Below are 17,359 nucleotides of genomic sequence, written 5' to 3'. Positions count from 1 at the left end.
CGACTCTGGCTTTGCCTTCGGCCCATCGGTGATGCCCACTAGAGTCCAGATCGGGCCCGCGTCCGACAGAACCGTGACCGAACCCGGCCCGAGCCCGACAGGCATTAAGAAATTTGGGTCCGAGCCCAACACAGTTAAAATCTCATTTTTTTTTCCTCATACTAATGACACGTGTACGCTACGTTTGGTTGTGTGGAAAGCCCTTTTTTATTAAGCAACTGTAGGAAGGCATTCGGAAATGTCAACAGATGAGCGCATCAGCGCCCACGGGGCAACAAGCGCACGTTAATAAGGTGTTAAAATGTTCAATGTGTTAACCTCTCCTGATCGCGTCGTTTCCGACCGTGATCAGAAAACCAGCGGAGACTGGTTCCCTCCAGGACCGACGTTATAACATGAATAACCACTAACTGCTCCGGTGCATTTACAACACGTCTGCTTTCTCTTTCTCTATCTCTCTTCTTCCCACTTAGGCTACAACCTTAATGCCCTTAATGCCCACACTTGTTACTGGAGACCACTAGTTACGTTTCTCAGACAGACACTATGATTATTACTAAGTAACCAAGATGCATCTTCAACCATGTAAAAGATTAAAAACAAAACTGCGAAAATGGCCAAAATAGGTAAAAGTGATTGTATTTTCTTTGCCTTTTGTGTAATGTATATAGCCTAAAAACAATTTTAAATGAAAATACAGACTCTTTTAGGAAAAGTCAGGTACCAGCAGGATTGTATTTTTAAAGATTTAAAAAATCGTGATTCATATTTTTCCCTGAATCATGCAGGCCTAATGGACACCCACCTTGACTCAGTAAAAGCCAGATAAAACATGGTCAATATGATTGGATCAATATTAAAATATGAGAGTTTCCTTAAACAATGCAACCACTGTTTGACCCTTTTTGCACACAGCTTCAAAGTTGGCTTCAAAGTTCAATTTTGCGTTAATGATGGTCCCAAGGTATTTATAGCATTCCACGTACTCAATGTCTGACCCTTAAAGTGTCTTATTTCATGTGATTTTTCCTTCTAAAATCAATGAGCACATCTTTAGTTTTAGATCTGTTAACCTGGAGGTAAGACTCCTCACACCAGCACACAGATTCATTAATGAGTGGACCGAGGCTGGTCTCGTTGATATACTTGATATACGCATACTTGATAATGGTTCTGTTGTCATATCACATATCTGTGAAAAGAATGAATAACAAAGTTGACAACCCAACCCCTTGTGGGGAACCTGTGGAGGAACACTTTCGGTCAAACAAAATACCTTTGATCCTAGTCTCCCTTTGCCAGACCTTCCTCCACAACGCTGTGAAGGAGGGTCTGGCTAGTCCACACGGCATTACGGGATAAGAGAAAACCAACCTCTGGTTTATTGGCATTTCTTTAAAGGGGTGATAGAATGATTATATAGGGTATTCCTTAAGGTCTCCTAGTGGGGTATGTAACATTGGTTGGGCTGAAAATTGCCCGAATGCTATTTTATTAGGCCCTTAACTACCCTGTGAATATGGCTCTATTTGGAACAAGAGCTTTTCTTCCAAATATGGTATGCTCATGAATATTCAGAAGGAGCTACGCGCTGATTGGTTTGAGCAAACTACATAGAAACACATGGGAGACTCGACAGCAGGTCTCATTGCAAAGTTATACATTGTTTGTCAGGCTATTACGTTATTAAATTCACTTCTGAGACTATTTTAAGCGAGAAATCAACTATATAAAGCTCAAATATGGGACGTTTTACGAAAATTGATGGCTTATTGCAAATTTGGTAAGACTGTGTGTCGGAGTTCAGCTGCCGGTGCTGCCTGTGTTGCTGCCTCGCTGCACGGCCTGCCTTCCTTTACACACCCCGGCCTGCTCTGAGCTCGATTGAGCTCGGTTACGGCTTGTAGCCCACAGCACTCCATACCCGCACAAAGTCACCGTTTTGGGGTTAATGGACCAAACGCTGCTGCGCTGACAGAGCTCTATGGCCTGCAGCTCCCCTCTTCCTGCTAGGTAAATGGCCCGTGTGTGAGAGTGATAGCGCGGTCAGCGAGCTTGTTACACCAGCAATCTCTTACCACAGTTCCAGTTAATCTTGGCTGGCTGTCAGCATATCTAGCTATATTTACAGTTTGAATTTTGTCACGCCACTTATACAACATATCTCTAAAGGTCTTATAAAGCTAACAACGGTGTCCGATTTCAAGTTAATGAATTTTTGTGAACAGTGGGGGTTTTGTTAGCTATGACTGTCCCTTCAATCCTAGCTATGTGTAGCTAGCTACAAATCAGGGATAGTTAGCTTCATTTTTGGCGTAATTTCTGTATTTTTACAGTTTGAATTTCGTCACGCCTGACCGCGCTCTTAGTCACACACACCGGGCATTTAGCTAGCAGGAAGAGGGGAGCTGCAGGCGCTGGAGCTCTGTCAGAGCACCAGCGTTTAGTAGTCCATTTGCCAAAAACCGGTGACTTTGCGCGGGTATGGAGTGCTGTCCGCTGCAAGCTGTAACGGAGCTCCAAGTTCCTCAGAGCAGGCCGGGGTGTGTGAAGGAAGGCAGGCTGTGCGGCGAGGCAGCAACACAGGCAGCACCGGCGCTGAACTCCGACACACAGTCGAACAAAATTTGCCATTAGCCATCCATTTTCGTAAAACGGCCCATATTTGAACTTTACATAGATGATTTCTCGCATAAAAAAGTTTCAGAAGTGAATTTTGTAATGGAATAGCAGAGATCTGCCTGACCTAGATTCAGAAGACTACCTGATCTCAGGTCAGTTGTGTAGCCTATGTAAATGTTGGGGCGTGACCGATCTCTTAATACACCCATGGGCTGACAAAGGTTCCGGTTTTTGGGAGGTTGACGTCAACTTCCAGCTTTGTTGGGATTCGCCCGTTTTCAGCGGCAGTTTCAAAATATGAGATTTTCATAGTAAAGGGGTGTCAGTGGGATTTTGAGCTTCTATGTATGTCCTATTTACCCACTGAACTGTCGTTATTCAACTATGACAGGGTAAAATCGGTTTTGCATTCTATCACCCCTTTAAATTAATAAGTATTTTGTCATTGGACGCTACTGTTGTGATGTCGTTAACCTTAAGATTATATTCTAAAATTCGTTGAAAAAACGAACATTTACATTTTAAAACAAGGTATAATATGTCTGTATTGACTTCTGCAATCAACATGAAAATGTGTTTATATTTATTTAATCACTTTTACATGTAAATCTCGGGTCGCTTGCAACCTCCGCGCTTTATAATATTAAAAAAACGATTAGGGGCAAACATCCCAGGTGAGTCCTGATTTTAATAACGTTACCATCTACTTCTCACATGTATGTGATCACAGGCCTGATATGATTCAAAAAACGTTAAATCTGTGGACCAAACTGTGACATTTATATGCCAACATTTCACGTTTGTGTAAATATTAATTATTTACCTACATTTTTCAGTACGTGTTTAAAGATAGGATTAATTGTGCATTGGTCTCGTTTTGTTCATCCATCCCAATGAAAAAACACAGTACTAACTACATCCACTTAATTTCAATGTATTAGGTACACATAGCTAAGACCAAGCACTCAGGAATAAATCCTATGAAGGTTATAATAATCGGTTGTTATAGAAACTGTTTCAGAGAGGTGTTGATTTTTTATGGTCATGCTTGTAGATCTTTAAAGATGCTATCTTTCATATTTGATACATAATGTTTATTTTATATTTTTGAAGCAAAACAAATCTCTCAGAAGTCTAAAGGTTTTTGGCTGTATCTGTGCTCTGCCATGATATAAGTCAGAATCTAGCTCATATTGGAAGAAGTTAAAGGCGTTTTAAATATCACGCCCTCTCAGACGCTGCTGCCTGGAATGTATCATTGAGGCTCCCAATATTCCATATTTAATACTATAACTGTCCATTTTAATCTATTGTTTCTATTATGTTCACAGGTGCAGCTCCAAAACCATATGTCACAATACTTAAAACTAAGGATGGAGTGCTGCTGCAGTGTGAGGTTCATGGCACTCCAAAACCTAAAGTAGAGTGGCTGGACAGTGCTGGAAAGATCCTTCCTGCTGAGGAGCCCCAGGTCTCAGAAAGAGGAGGCAGTTTCTACATCACTCTCAACGCTACTGTGACCAGGGCTGACAACTATCGCTGTGTAGCCACTCAGGAGACAATCAGCCATCAGATTTATGCTGAAATTTATTTCAGTGGTAAGATTTTTACTAGTTCTATTTTTATATTCATATAATTATATTTATATGTTGTTCTTTTTTTCTGTAAATTAATGTCTTCAGACTGAACATAAAGGAAATGGAGATGAAGAAATCTGCTGAAGTTGGAAATGTTTCAAACTGAGTGAAAACTTCCCACTGAAACTCCACTTCATTACTCTACAGATAGAAGTACTCATATCAGTACTGTTACCTATTAACACACACAGTTGGTTTATACATTCCTAGTTAGTTGTATCTTATTTCTGTGTTTTCAGTATTTTGTGCTGAATAAAACACAAACTTTAGAAACATTCAACAGTCAAAGTCACAGATTAAATAGAGACCAAACTTGACTTTGACGTCAGTCTTTTAGGAGCCCGTACATCATCAGTTGTTCTCTTTGTGACTTTCTAATACTCTGATTATACACTGATACTAAATGTGTGTACATGATACACCGTCACATTAACAGAGTTACATTTACTGTTAGTAAACATGTTTCAGAGAAGGATTTCAGGGACAGAAATGATGAACATTGAGAAGTGTTGTACAGCGTCAGAGTAACACTTGTAGGGCCCTATTTTAACGATCTAAGCGCACAGCGTGAAGCACCTGGTACAGGTGCGTTTAGGGCGTGCCCAAATCCACTTTTGCTAGTTTGACGGCGGAAAAAAGGGTCCGTGCGCCAGGCGCCTGGTTCTAAAGGGTTGTACTAAGTGTCTTCATTAATTCATAGGTGTGTTTTGGGCGTAACATGCAATAAACCAATCAGAGATCATCTCCCATTCCCTTTAAAAGCCAGGCGCGTTTGGACCTTGGAGCATTGCTGTTATGATGGAGGATTTACACCGTAATATTTTTATTTGTAATCTTTTGCATGTGTTTGCAAGTCCATATCCATTTTTATATCTAATATATGAAAGTAGATATGGTGCAAAGGTGAGAGCTTGTAGAATACAATGTGAGAACTTGCAGAACTAAAAATATTCACACACCTGTGATCTGAATTTTAAGTCACACAAAGAAAAGAAACACATGAGAGCTTGTAAAAAAAAATCTGAACTTGTAAATTGAAATTTGCACTTGTAGAAAATCTTCACACACCTGTATTCTGAATGTGAAGTCACAGAAAAAATATTCACAAATGTGTAGATTGGTATTTGCATCAACACAATGACAGCTGCAAACTTGTAATGCAACATTTACTTGTGTACTTTTTTTTTTTTTTTATAATTTTTTTTACTCTGGTTCATTTTCCATCCCAACCACAACTCAGTGATTACAACCTCTCAAATCTGTCACTGCAACTTCACTTATGTGCTCACTCGCATCACAAAGTGGCCAATCTGCGCCTCGACTTTCCCAACGCTTCTTGCGACACATTTGGTGTAAAACTAATTAGTACCTGTGGACTTGAGGCCATTTTATAGTCGTGCGTAAAATCGACTGTGTAGCCCTGCAGACCCGTCTACGTCGTAGCCTGATGCCCACCTCTCGAAAAATGTAACTACACGTCACAGCGGCGCACGTCGCTCGGCCGTGGCTTGGTAGCGTTGCATTTCCCCCTCCGACTCATTTCCTGGTTCTCCTTCTCCATAAACATAAAATCAAGGAGAGGGTTAACTTCTCCTGCTCCAGATTTCCCACCGTGGTCAGAAAGAACCGAGGAGACTCTTTGTTTCTCTCACTAGGACTCTAGAGTCACTACTCGCTCCAAAGCTAATCGCCGTCACTCTCTCACTGATCCCTCCCTCTATCACCCACTCCACACACACACACACACACACACACACACACACACACACACACACACACACACACACACACACACACACGCACACACACATGCCGGCTCGACACGCACACACTAGCGCACAAGTCTAAACATCAGGCCACTTCCGTGAGGCTCTGGAGAGCTCTGCGTGGAGCCTCTGGCCAGCTGTAAAACGGCCTTTAGGCTGTGGAGCTCTGAGCCACCAGGACGGGGGGAGCAGGGTTTCTATCACCAGATGAGGGACCACTCTGTCTGGCTTATTTATGTAGCATGGAAGCTTGGTGGAACAGCAAGCTAGCGTTAGCAAACTAACCAGCCAGCCTGCTTCTAAATAAATACCTTTTTAATTATGTTAACACTTTTTAACAGTCAAACTGAAACAGTGGCGGTGAGCTCCAGGTCCTGCAGCCCCAGACAGACCCTCATCAGAGGGGAACACGTGCCAAGTTCCACATCCCTGCCGAGACTTTCATCCACAAGACAGATTCCAGAGGTTGTAATCACGGAGATGTGGTTGTGATGGAAAATGAACCGGAGTAAAAAAAATTATTAAAAAAAAGTACACAATTAAATGTTTCATTACAAGTTTGCAGCTGTCATTGTGTTCATGTAAAAATCCATCTACACATTTGTGAATATTTTTTCTGTGACTTCACATTCAGAATACAGGTGTGTGAGTATTTTCTACAAGTGCACATTTCAATTTACAAGTTCAAATTTTTTTTACAAGCTCTCATGTGTTATTTTTTTTTGTTTGTGTGACTTCAAATTCAGATCACATGTGTGTGAATATTGCAAATTTTAACATACAAGTTCAGATTCTTTGTTCTGCAAGTTCTCACATTGTATTCTACAAGCTCTCACCTTTTGCACCATGTTTACCTTCATACTAATACTGCCACCTAGTGGGAAATCAGTACAAAGAGTGATTTATTAATTGTTGCAAACTGCAGTATTTCAGCCGAGTGACATGAATCACAAACAGAATAATGAGACTTAAAGATGTAGGTAGGATATTAGTTATCAATGATTTTATTATTTTATTTCTTAACTAGAAACTTCTTTTTCTCCACTCACATTTAAATTGTGAAAACCAAATTCTGTTCACTCAACAGGAAACTAAGTTCAGGTGTTTTTCTCAGTGTTGCCTCTCTGCCAAGATGTTAAATTATATTTCACAAGCACTCTAACATATTTGGGTTTTTTTTCTTTTAGGTGAAGGAGGTGAGTCCTGATTTTGATGCCGTCACTGATCTGTACATCAAGTATGTGATTTAACGCTTTACTGATCACAGGTTACTTTATTTATTGAGAGAGAGAGAGAGAGAGAGAGAGAGAGAGAGAGAGAGAGAGAGAGAGAGAGAGAGAGAGAGAGAGAGAGAGAGAGAGAGAGAGAGAGAGAGAGAGAGAGAGAGAGAGAGAGAGAGAGAGAGAGAGAGAGAGAGAGAGAGAGAGAGAGAGAGAGAGAGAGAGATGCACCGTGGGATTAAAAACCTCTGTCTGGAGGGAAGAAGCTTAAAATCCCTGTACAAAGGGTGGGAGTCATCATTTAAGATAGATGGGGCTAAGCCTATTTCTCACTTAAAATGTTTTCAGAAACACGTTTCGGTGAACTATTTGGGTAAAGTATGACATTGTATTCCAAACGAGCCCCCAATATGGTTGGTTTTGAAATTCGGGAGCAGCCAGCCCCAAGTGAAGTGTTCGTCCAATCAGCTGCAGCCATCGAGGTTGTAGGAGGGTGTAGACTGGTTTCTTTGCTTGTCAGTGGTCAGTGAAGAGAAACTGGTGGCAAGCTCACTAGTGAGCAATGCTGGGAAGCGGGGTGATCCCATCTGTGAAAACAACACGTATATGGACACTAGGGCTGCACGATAAATCATTATAAAATCAAGATCTCAATTCACCCCTGTTCATGATTTAATCTTTAAATGACTGATTTTTCTTTTTTTTTTCTTTTAATATTATTTTTTGGGCATTTTCGGCCTTTATTTTGATAATCATCAAATCATTTTGTTTTTGATACTGTACTTAAATTGGCAATTGACAAACTGACATTTCTCTAGAGCAGGGGCTCTTGGCGAAATGTCTGATAAATGTAGCCTCAAATCATCCTCAATTTGTGCACGATTGCGGTATTTCGTTTTGAGTGCAGTCATTTCTGAGAATCCTGCCTCACACAAATATGCCGACGTGAAAGGGAGGAGAATCTTCAAGGTGACGTCACAGAGTTGAGAGTATCCCTGCATCAATGCTGCCCAGAATGACGAAAGAGGACAGGAGGTCAGTGGCGTAACTAGCCAACACCGGGCCCCTATGCAGGATTATCAAGGCGGGCCCCCTACTACAGCACGTGATGACGGCGCAATGTCCACGAGTAGGCTACCATGAATAGGACAGGATAGGATCATAGAGACACAGCATGTAAGAGATGGGATGACTGACAAAATCAGGAGTAGCCTTTGCGCACCACAACAACAAAAAAACACTGGTGAATGTTGACGGGCAGTCCATACAGGATTTCACAGCCTTTTTTTTGAGATTGTTGCTGCCCAAAATGCCTGATTTCACGGGATCTTTTGTTAAAAATTGCGATAAAAGTTGTGGTGTCTTTTTTATGTGTGTTGCAATGAAGTTGCAGAAGACAGTGAAAGGTGCCAAAAAATTGTTTTTTATAGTTCTTTAAAAATAAAAAGGAAACTTGTTTTGGGGAGAATAATAATTAGTACTATTAATTAATTACTCTGGGCTGAGATTTCCTAGGAACCTTAAAAGGCTCTGGATGCTGCAAATGTTGGTATAATAGGAAAATGGCTGGTGGATTTAAGACAAAAAATAATTTATTGAATTAATCAAATATGAACATATCTGTCACGGTCAGTGGCTTGTTGATCTTTACATTGTTAGTTAATGTCCTATCCTGGTCACACTCATTCATACGGTTTGATAAAGTACTTATTGGACTTTAACTTATCATTGCACTTACAATAACGAGCATAGCTGTCCTCAATTTAGGTCATCTGCGTTTTTTCGTGCATCCACCGTGTGTGTGTGTGTGTGTGTGTGTGTGTGTGTGTGTGTGTGTGTGTGTGTGTGTGTGTGTGTGTGTGTGTGTGTGTGTGTGTGCTTGCGCCATCATCAGTCCTGGGGAAATGGAGCAGCAGCCCCGCCCGCTGCAGAGAGCAGACGGTACTGAAACAGCAGCCGCTTCAGTGACTATATAATGAGAAATCGTTACAGCGTACATTGATGTTAAAATGTACACACGTTGGCAGTAGAGTCTGAAATGTTTTGCGCGGTCTTTCGCTGTACGTTTTGTTGGTAAATGTGAGATGTTCGAGTCACACACACGATCGTCTTCATAACAGAAACAAGGAAATTAATTTGACCCGTTCTCACTCCCGCTTGGTCAGTGGCTGTTCTCTAATTGCTGACAGGTGCTCAGACGCTGATTGAAATCGAGAGAAGTCGTGTGATAAAGTCTGCAAGGCTGGGGAACATGTCGCTGTCCCCTCCATGCTATAAGTCAAGTTTTTGTGTGAAGGCGTCCACTCTGTCTGCACGGAGCAACATCAGAGTTTCTATGAGGAGCGGTGTGTGTCTCCTCTCTGGTCCGACTGCAGGCTGGGACTGGTGCGCGAGGCTACTGAGAGACTGACCGCCTGTGAGGGCTTTTGGACGGGGGAGGGGCTCACGGCAACACCCGCTGCTCGTTGAGCACAGTAGCTGCAGAGTGATACGTGCTTTAGAGTCTCCAAACACAAAAGTCTCCAATAACACCAGTAAAAGTCGCTAGATTAGTTTTTGACAAAAAAGTCGCCAGGAGGATGATTTATTTGTGTGTTACAGTCCAACCACTTGCAAATCTTTTTTTCTGAATTCTTTTTTTTTTTCTCCCATCCTGTAGCCTACTCGCGCCCCCCCGGGAGAGTGTCCGCGCCCCCCACCGGTTGAGAACCACTGCTCTAGAGACTGAAGCTGTAGCTGCAGCATGTTGATTGACATGTTTTAATTATGTAAAGACATGTTCAAGGAGTTCAGATAGAGCCTGTATCAGGGCCATATTTAGTTCAATGTGTTATGTCACTATTTTTGGTAGCCTACTGTACTTAAATGGCCAGTATGTACTTTATTTTCTCTATTCATTGAAGCCTCTATGTTTACAGGCTTGTGGTGATGCGCAATGTGCTATAGGTGCCAAAAAAATTGTTTGGTACTGCCAATTTGTTTTGTTTGTGTGTGCAATAAACATTGCACTTCGTGCAATGTCCAGGTCCCTAACCGCCCCCCATCAAATAAGATGTAGGCTAGTTGCCCCGAATATTAATGATTACGCCCTAATATTAGGCCTATTATTGTTGTTACTATTGTTATCACAAATAATCAAAAAATCATATCATTGAATGACAAACAACATGTTTATTAGTTTCCCAGGTATCAAAAAGCCACGTGAAAATAGAAATTATATTTACAGGTATTTAAAAAAAAAAAAAAATGCAGCCATTTGACATTTAATTTAAATTGGGTAACAACAGCCAGTCAGAACGACTAGATATGTAACATTCAAACTTTAATTAGGTAAACAAATACTAACAGTAGCCAATCAGAAACAGCTAGCAATTTAACATTCAAATATATTTTTCATTCTAATTTAAATCTATAATCGAATTGTTCCAACGGAAAACAGGCTGGCCCTTATCAAGGGGTAAATACAGAAGGATTTACTTCTGAATGGAAATAAGTTTACAACCTTTAATAGTTAGTGAGAGCCCTTTGTTGATGCTTAGAAGAGAATAGGTTTACTATCGACTGTCTTGCGAGTAAATGGCAGAAAAAAACCTTTGGAGAAACTCAACCCCACGTCACGCTGCTTTTTGAGGAGGTGTGAGAGTCCCGTACAGTTAACGGTTACATCACTGCCTCTATCGCTTCCACAAGAAAGTCCCAAGCCCTGAAGTGCCCGGGAGTTTGGGGAACAGCTAAATGTTTGCCAAACAACAAAGCACAGTCCATGTCTCTCGCTCGTCTCTTTTCTTTCTCTCTTTCTCCGTGAAATGAAGCTGCCTTCAGGTGCAGTAGGAAACGTTGTGTTCTATAAAAGATCTGACAACAAACTGTTACTGTGAAATATAAAGTCTATTTGTGCTACATTGGGGGGGTTAGAGAACACAACAGGATGTCACACCACCCTGCGGCGATTGCTTTTGTTTTTAATCATCTGAACGCAGCTTCACTCTGAAATACAGAGCTCATTTAAGATGATTCTCATCTTCTGAACACCCCTGGGGTGCAGTATCCCCCGTTGAGAAACACTGCTTTAAACCAATCACAATCGTCTTGGGCGGCGCTAAGCATTGCACGGAGCCCCGGTGTTTCTGCAAAATAGCCTCGGGAAGAAACTTGTTTTGGTGGAACATGTGTACGTTCAAAAGTAGTTTTAGTCGTGCAACAGAAAACTCAGATTGGACAGATAGTCTAGCTAGCTGTCTGGATTTACCCTGCAGAGATCTGAGGATCAGTTAACCATAGTCCTCAGAAATCCACCAGAGGTTAGAACGCCAACACAAAGGAAGCATTAGGTAACGGACATCCGGTCAGAAAACGAAGGACATACGGTGGAATCCCAGAAGTGGAAGGTCGGGGCTCTAGACTCCATAGACCCTAACTATCTGTGTCAGCTTAACCTTAAACCCATACTAAGATCAATACATCAAGTTAAATGTTATTATAAATCTCAACCCTCCTAACTCCTGTTAAAGCATATTACACTAAGGCTATCCAAAGTTAATTCTTGTTAATTTTGGTTGTTATGGATCATTGTTCATTTTTTAAAGGGTTTTTATCCGTGTTTTGGGGATCCTAATAACTGTAATTTTGTACTCTACATGTCCGTGTTGCACTCATTAAGTTCTAATTTGATGATCAGATTTCTGTCATTCAAACAACGTTGGATTGTAGTTTAAAACTTTTACAGCAAACTGAATAAAATGCAGCATTATTGTGGAACCCACTAGGGCTGGGCGATAAATCGATTTTATCGATTAACTCGAATGTGTAGCTAACTTGGATTTGTTTAAATGAAAATCTATTTTCTCCTTAACATCCACCGACGCTCCCCTCTGGGCTCGCGTAGCTCGGAACGGGCTCGTTCCTCCCCCCGCGCGTTTGCCATAGAGATACACAAACAACATGGCAGCGACAGGGACTAACATTAATTATTTTCTTAACCAGTCGTTTCATTACTTACTTAACCGTAATCTCCGCCGAAATGACCGGCAGCTCGCGGTGCTGTGTCCCCGGCTGAGAGTCACCTATTCTCGGTAACTGAACCACCAGCTACCGCTGACCTGACGGAGCACCATGCGGGGCACCAGAGGCGGTGTTGAGGAACTCTTTTGCTGCTCAACACAACTACTAAATGCCGCTGATACAACCGAGCTGTGACGGAGGTCTGTAGCGGCTTAAACAACTTGCAATCTCCGCTCTGTAGCACGGAGCTCCGCTTCGACGTTTGTTTTTATCGCTATGAAGGAGCTTGCTACAGGTATGCTACATTCAAGAGACCACGGGATGTTAATGTACGTTACTCAGCAACAGGTGGAAATAGGGGCAAGGTTGCGCAATAACGTTAAAATGATTTGAACTTTTAGCGAGGAACGAGAAGTGAATTACCTGTATGTGTGAAAACAGCTTTATCTCACGCATCCGTTTTGTTGTTGTTGAATATATAACACCCCTACTACGTTGTCGTAGCTTGTTTCGCTGTTGCCGACTGCAGCGATCTGGTTTAATACTGGACCAATGTCAAAGGAAAATATTTCCTCGATAGTTTTAATTGTGTCCGATACTCAATGAGCTGTTGCAGAAACAAGCCCAGCGTGAAGCAATAAAGCAAAAGCTATCAGAGTAATGTAGTGCAGTAAACATTACAACATTTCCCTCTGAGGTGTACTGGAGTAGGCTACAAGTATGAAGTAGCAGCAGGGGCAATTCTAGGATCCGACCTTTAGGGGGGCTCAGCCCCTAATGAGAATGTGATGCAGATATAGTGCATGCGAAAGTGTTAATCTGCGCCATGAAATTACCAACTTCTTCACAAACGCACTTCTGCTCTCCCTCTGACAGACAGAGAATCAGCCAAAGGCATGAGTCTGGCACAACCACCTCAACCAGAATCTAAGCTTTCCAATGATATTAGTGCATGTTGCTGTTACAACTGTGAAAATTAACCTTGAACTTATATGAAATGTTATCAGATCTGCACAAATCTCTGCACACCAATTACCCTCTGTGAAATATCTCACACACGCTTCACTCACACATGCATCAGTACAACAAGCTCTTCCCGGAGTAGGATTCTCGTAGGGTACAGATTTGATCATTGGCAAATTATCAAAGATGTTTTATCAATATTAATAAAGTTATGAATATGGTTATTAATAACTGTATCAGATCGACAAACAATCAAAACGGGGCACCACCCTGCAAGTCAGGGACCAATAATCAAACTGTGGAACAGTCTCATTTCTGTGGTAATCCTTTAAAAGGAAATAAAGGAAGGGGTAAATCCAAGCACGGACCTGATCGACCAGCAATTATTAAAACAAGTACACAAATAATCACAAGCAACTGCTAATTAAGTATAATAAGATTTATTAACGTCACAATTATCAGTAGCTAATCAATAATCCTTCAATAATAAACTTATATACCTTTTTACAATATCACAACCAACAACAAAGCAAAAACAAAACAACGCAGCATGGACACGTCTGTGTCTGTGTGTGTGTGTCTGTGTGTGTGTGGGAGAGAGTGAGTGAAAAGGGAGGGGGCGGTGTCGATCGTAGTTCTAACACATAAAACGACTCCAAAAATGGCTACTCCTGTGAGCTGCACAAACTATTTAGCCTCAAGAGGGCGGTAGTGGTGCTGGGTGCACGGGCAGGGGCTGAAGAAGCCGGGGTTGCTAGGCAACGCGCACGCTTAGCCGGTATGGTAGCTAGTTCCTGTGTTGGCGTTATACGAACGTAAGCCGATTCCACGTGTGAAACTAGCCTACAGCGTTAGCTCGGGAGCTACGCGGCTAGCCTGTGTCGTGTGTGTGTGTGTGTGTTGGAGAGAGAGAAGAAAGAGAAGAAGAGTAAAGAAAAAAAAGGCACTCTGATTTTTAGTTATCGATAATGACCCAGTTCCCCTCAGCCACTCAGGTCTGGGCTAACGTGTAGTTTAGGACAGACTGAGACTTTGTTTTGCTGAGGAGAACGTCACTATGACTACTTCAGTGACTAACAGCTGATTTTGGCGATTCTATCGCAGACCGTAACTAAACTCCTGAAAGGAGTGATTTAAGCAGGATTACAGTTATACTAAGCTACTTAACACGACATAAATCAAAGGTATAATTGATCAATTTATACATTCACAGCACAGATTAATAATCACATATGGACCAGTACATGATTAAATCAGATCACATTAATGGCAACAATGGTAGCAAACCCTTTGCTCATTAATAACAAAACAAAACGCACTAGTTCTAATATCTGCCCAGAACTGTGTAAGCCTCTTACTGTGTGCGTTGTTTGTCAGTTAAAACTTCTTGCCAGAGTTTAACGATCCATTTCGTCCCGAAGCAGAGGGGACAAGACCTAATCCAGGTCGACCAAACAAGAAACAGAACGCCGTCCTTTTCTTGAATCCAGGCTGATTAAACCCGCTGCAGATGAGGGAATACTTCGGCCAGTATTTCCTCGGATCCCCTTTGTATATCAGACAGATATAAAGTTGTCGCCGCTCAAAACTCGACCAGCGAGGTGATGCTGGCTAGCTAGTCCGGACTAGTGCCTCCTTTCAGCAACCGGGGGTTACCGTGAAAGCAAAGAAACACAAACGCGGACAGCTTTTATCTTTCCTCCGCCTCCTAGTGGCGGGGTGGTGCATTCAAGGACCCGATGACCAATGGGAGAACTGCAACCTGGTCACAGGTGTGAAGCAGTTCTTTGTCTCACCACCAGTCTGCCTTGCCGTCCTCGTGTTTGAATGCACTTTCTCCATCTTGTGAAGTGGCGGCTTGTAGGAGTTTGGTGAAACTGGCTTTGGGATTCACATGTAGGCCAAGATCCTTTGTCTTGCCTCCCCTGTGTCTCACCAGTCAACTCAATCTGAGCCAAATCACTGTTTAACCAGCTTCTTGGTCCCCAACACCGGGTAATCCGGTTTTGAAATTGCAACAACATTTCTACATGGTCTCCAATTTTGTGCCAAAATCATAATGTAATATATAATAATGTTTTTAACTCATGTAAACTCTTTAGGTCAGCACAAACATTTTTGTAAATTGCTTACCCAGTGTATCCCACCATAATGGTTATTATATTGCTATATTTCAGACAATCACACTTACTCATATATATATATATATATATATATATATATCCCACTTACAAATATGAATGTATATTTCTACTGGTATGCTTCCTAGTGACATTATTGCAAAAATATGAAGAAAAAACTATTCCACCTGTGTGTGCATGGTTATAATTCTGAAGTGCAAGATAGTTCAGGCTACGGCACAAATATTTCCATCCATAGAAGAATATGAATGAATTTCTTTTCAAAGTGCACCAGATTGATAGCCTGACGTGGTCCTACTCAGATTCTAGTCAGAATGTGAGTCTGAAACCGCTCCATTGGGCTGTGATTATGGGGCGTGTTCCAACCGAACCAGGAAAAAAAATGCCTCTGCATTAATTGGATAGACCTCCAACCAATCAGAGCAACGGAACTCAACACTGTGTATAGTCTCCATAGCAACCACTCTTTATCTTCTGTAACAGACGCGATGGTGGAATCTACACATCTCAACAAATTCAACCCAAGCGTTCTTTGGTGACGTGATTGATTCTGTTACTGTTGATCATATGTCCGACAATCTCATTGGTCCGAACAGATCCTGTTCGGACAATAACTGCTTCTCAACGGAGCGACTCCAGACCGAACTTCCCGACTTCGAATTTTGTGGGACGGGCTAAGTTCGGCTGGCATCCAGGCTACCACATTGATGAATTTAAACATTAAAATTCTTTTACAGGGGAGCATGCCCATGTCCCCAGATTTTGTCTCAGAAATCTGGTGTTTCAGGAGCATTCACACCTTCAGTTGGTCTCTTTGTGTAGACTGTGATGTTCAATCTGCTGTATATGATCTGTGTTCCATTCTGAGTCTTACATTAACTTTCTATCTTCAGTTTCAGGGCTCTTCACTGGAATGATTGTTACTGTTGCAGTTATTGTCACAGTATGTATTGTTGGCCTTCTTCTATTTCTGCTTGTACGCAAGGATTACATACAACTATCGTGCAGAAAAAAAACAACTAATGAACAGAAGGTAAGTTTAAATTAGGGCTGGGCGATATGGAGAAAATCAGATATGGTGATATTCTTGTCCTAATATCTCAGTGTCGATATTGTGGCGATATTATAGGGTTCACAATTGGTGCTTTAACTAAATAGCTTCACACTTAGATTTTAGATAAATCATCTGCAGTAATGTCGATATAATGACTAAGTGGGTAAAGGTAAAAATAATAGAAGAGAACTAGAACAGTCTGGTAACAGAAAATGACATCACTTATTATTATATATATATATATATATATATATATATATATATATATATATATATATATATATATATATATTATACTTATTACTACTGTAATGCAGCCTTTAAAACCAGGAAAAGACACCACTACATGCCATATTATGATATTACGATATCCAAAATCTAAGACAATATCTAGTCTCATATCACATTATCAATATAATTTTGATATATTGCCCAGCCCCAGTTTAAATGTTTTGAATAAACATATTCATGATAAGCATACAACACATTCTTTATATGAATGTCATATGAGTGTTTGCAGTTGTTTTACCTTCAGTCATTAATCATTGTGTTGGTATTTACACCAGAGTAGGATCAAGTCAGTTGGGATTTACTTCTTAACTTTGTTTTTCTTACTGCAGGATGAGGCCGAGGAAAAACTCCCTAGGTAAGGAACAAAGTACATTCTTATTGTAAATACTCTATTAGATATTGTTTTACATTTAGTCTTGTAATGTCTGTCCTATAATCAATCATAATCAGGAAACCAGATACATGTGACCTCACTATGTAATCCCACTGTGGGATCCAGATCATTTACAGGTCCCACACACTTTCACTTTGCTTTCTAGTTCTGTAAGTTTAGTAACATTCATAGGGCTGGACCCGAATATTCGTTCGGTAGGTTGGTATTCAATTTGAAAATTTGACATTCGAATATTCGTTTATTTTTTAAAAAATTTAAAAGTTTATTTTA

General features: G+C 41.1%; 1 protein-coding gene across 1 annotated transcript in view; it reads left to right on the top strand.

The window, feature by feature from the left end:
- Positions 1-17,054, top strand: part of LOC114554971 (hemicentin-1) — a 30,887-nt gene extending 13,833 nt beyond the window's left edge. The window contains exons 5-8 of the mRNA XM_028577084.1: positions 3,954-4,220; positions 7,213-7,221; positions 16,244-16,326; positions 17,025-17,054. Of these exons, the coding sequence (XP_028432885.1) occupies positions 3,954-4,220; positions 7,213-7,221; positions 16,244-16,326; positions 17,025-17,054 (389 nt within the window). The remainder of the gene's footprint in view (positions 1-3,953; positions 4,221-7,212; positions 7,222-16,243; positions 16,327-17,024) is intronic.
- The last annotated feature ends 305 nt before the right edge of the window (positions 17,055-17,359 follow it).

The sequence above is a fragment of the Perca flavescens genome, chromosome 4, assembly GCF_004354835.1.
Source record: "Perca flavescens isolate YP-PL-M2 chromosome 4, PFLA_1.0, whole genome shotgun sequence".
Taxonomy (NCBI): domain Eukaryota; kingdom Metazoa; phylum Chordata; class Actinopteri; order Perciformes; family Percidae; genus Perca; species Perca flavescens.
This window is presented reverse-complemented; position numbering and strand designations above follow the sequence as displayed.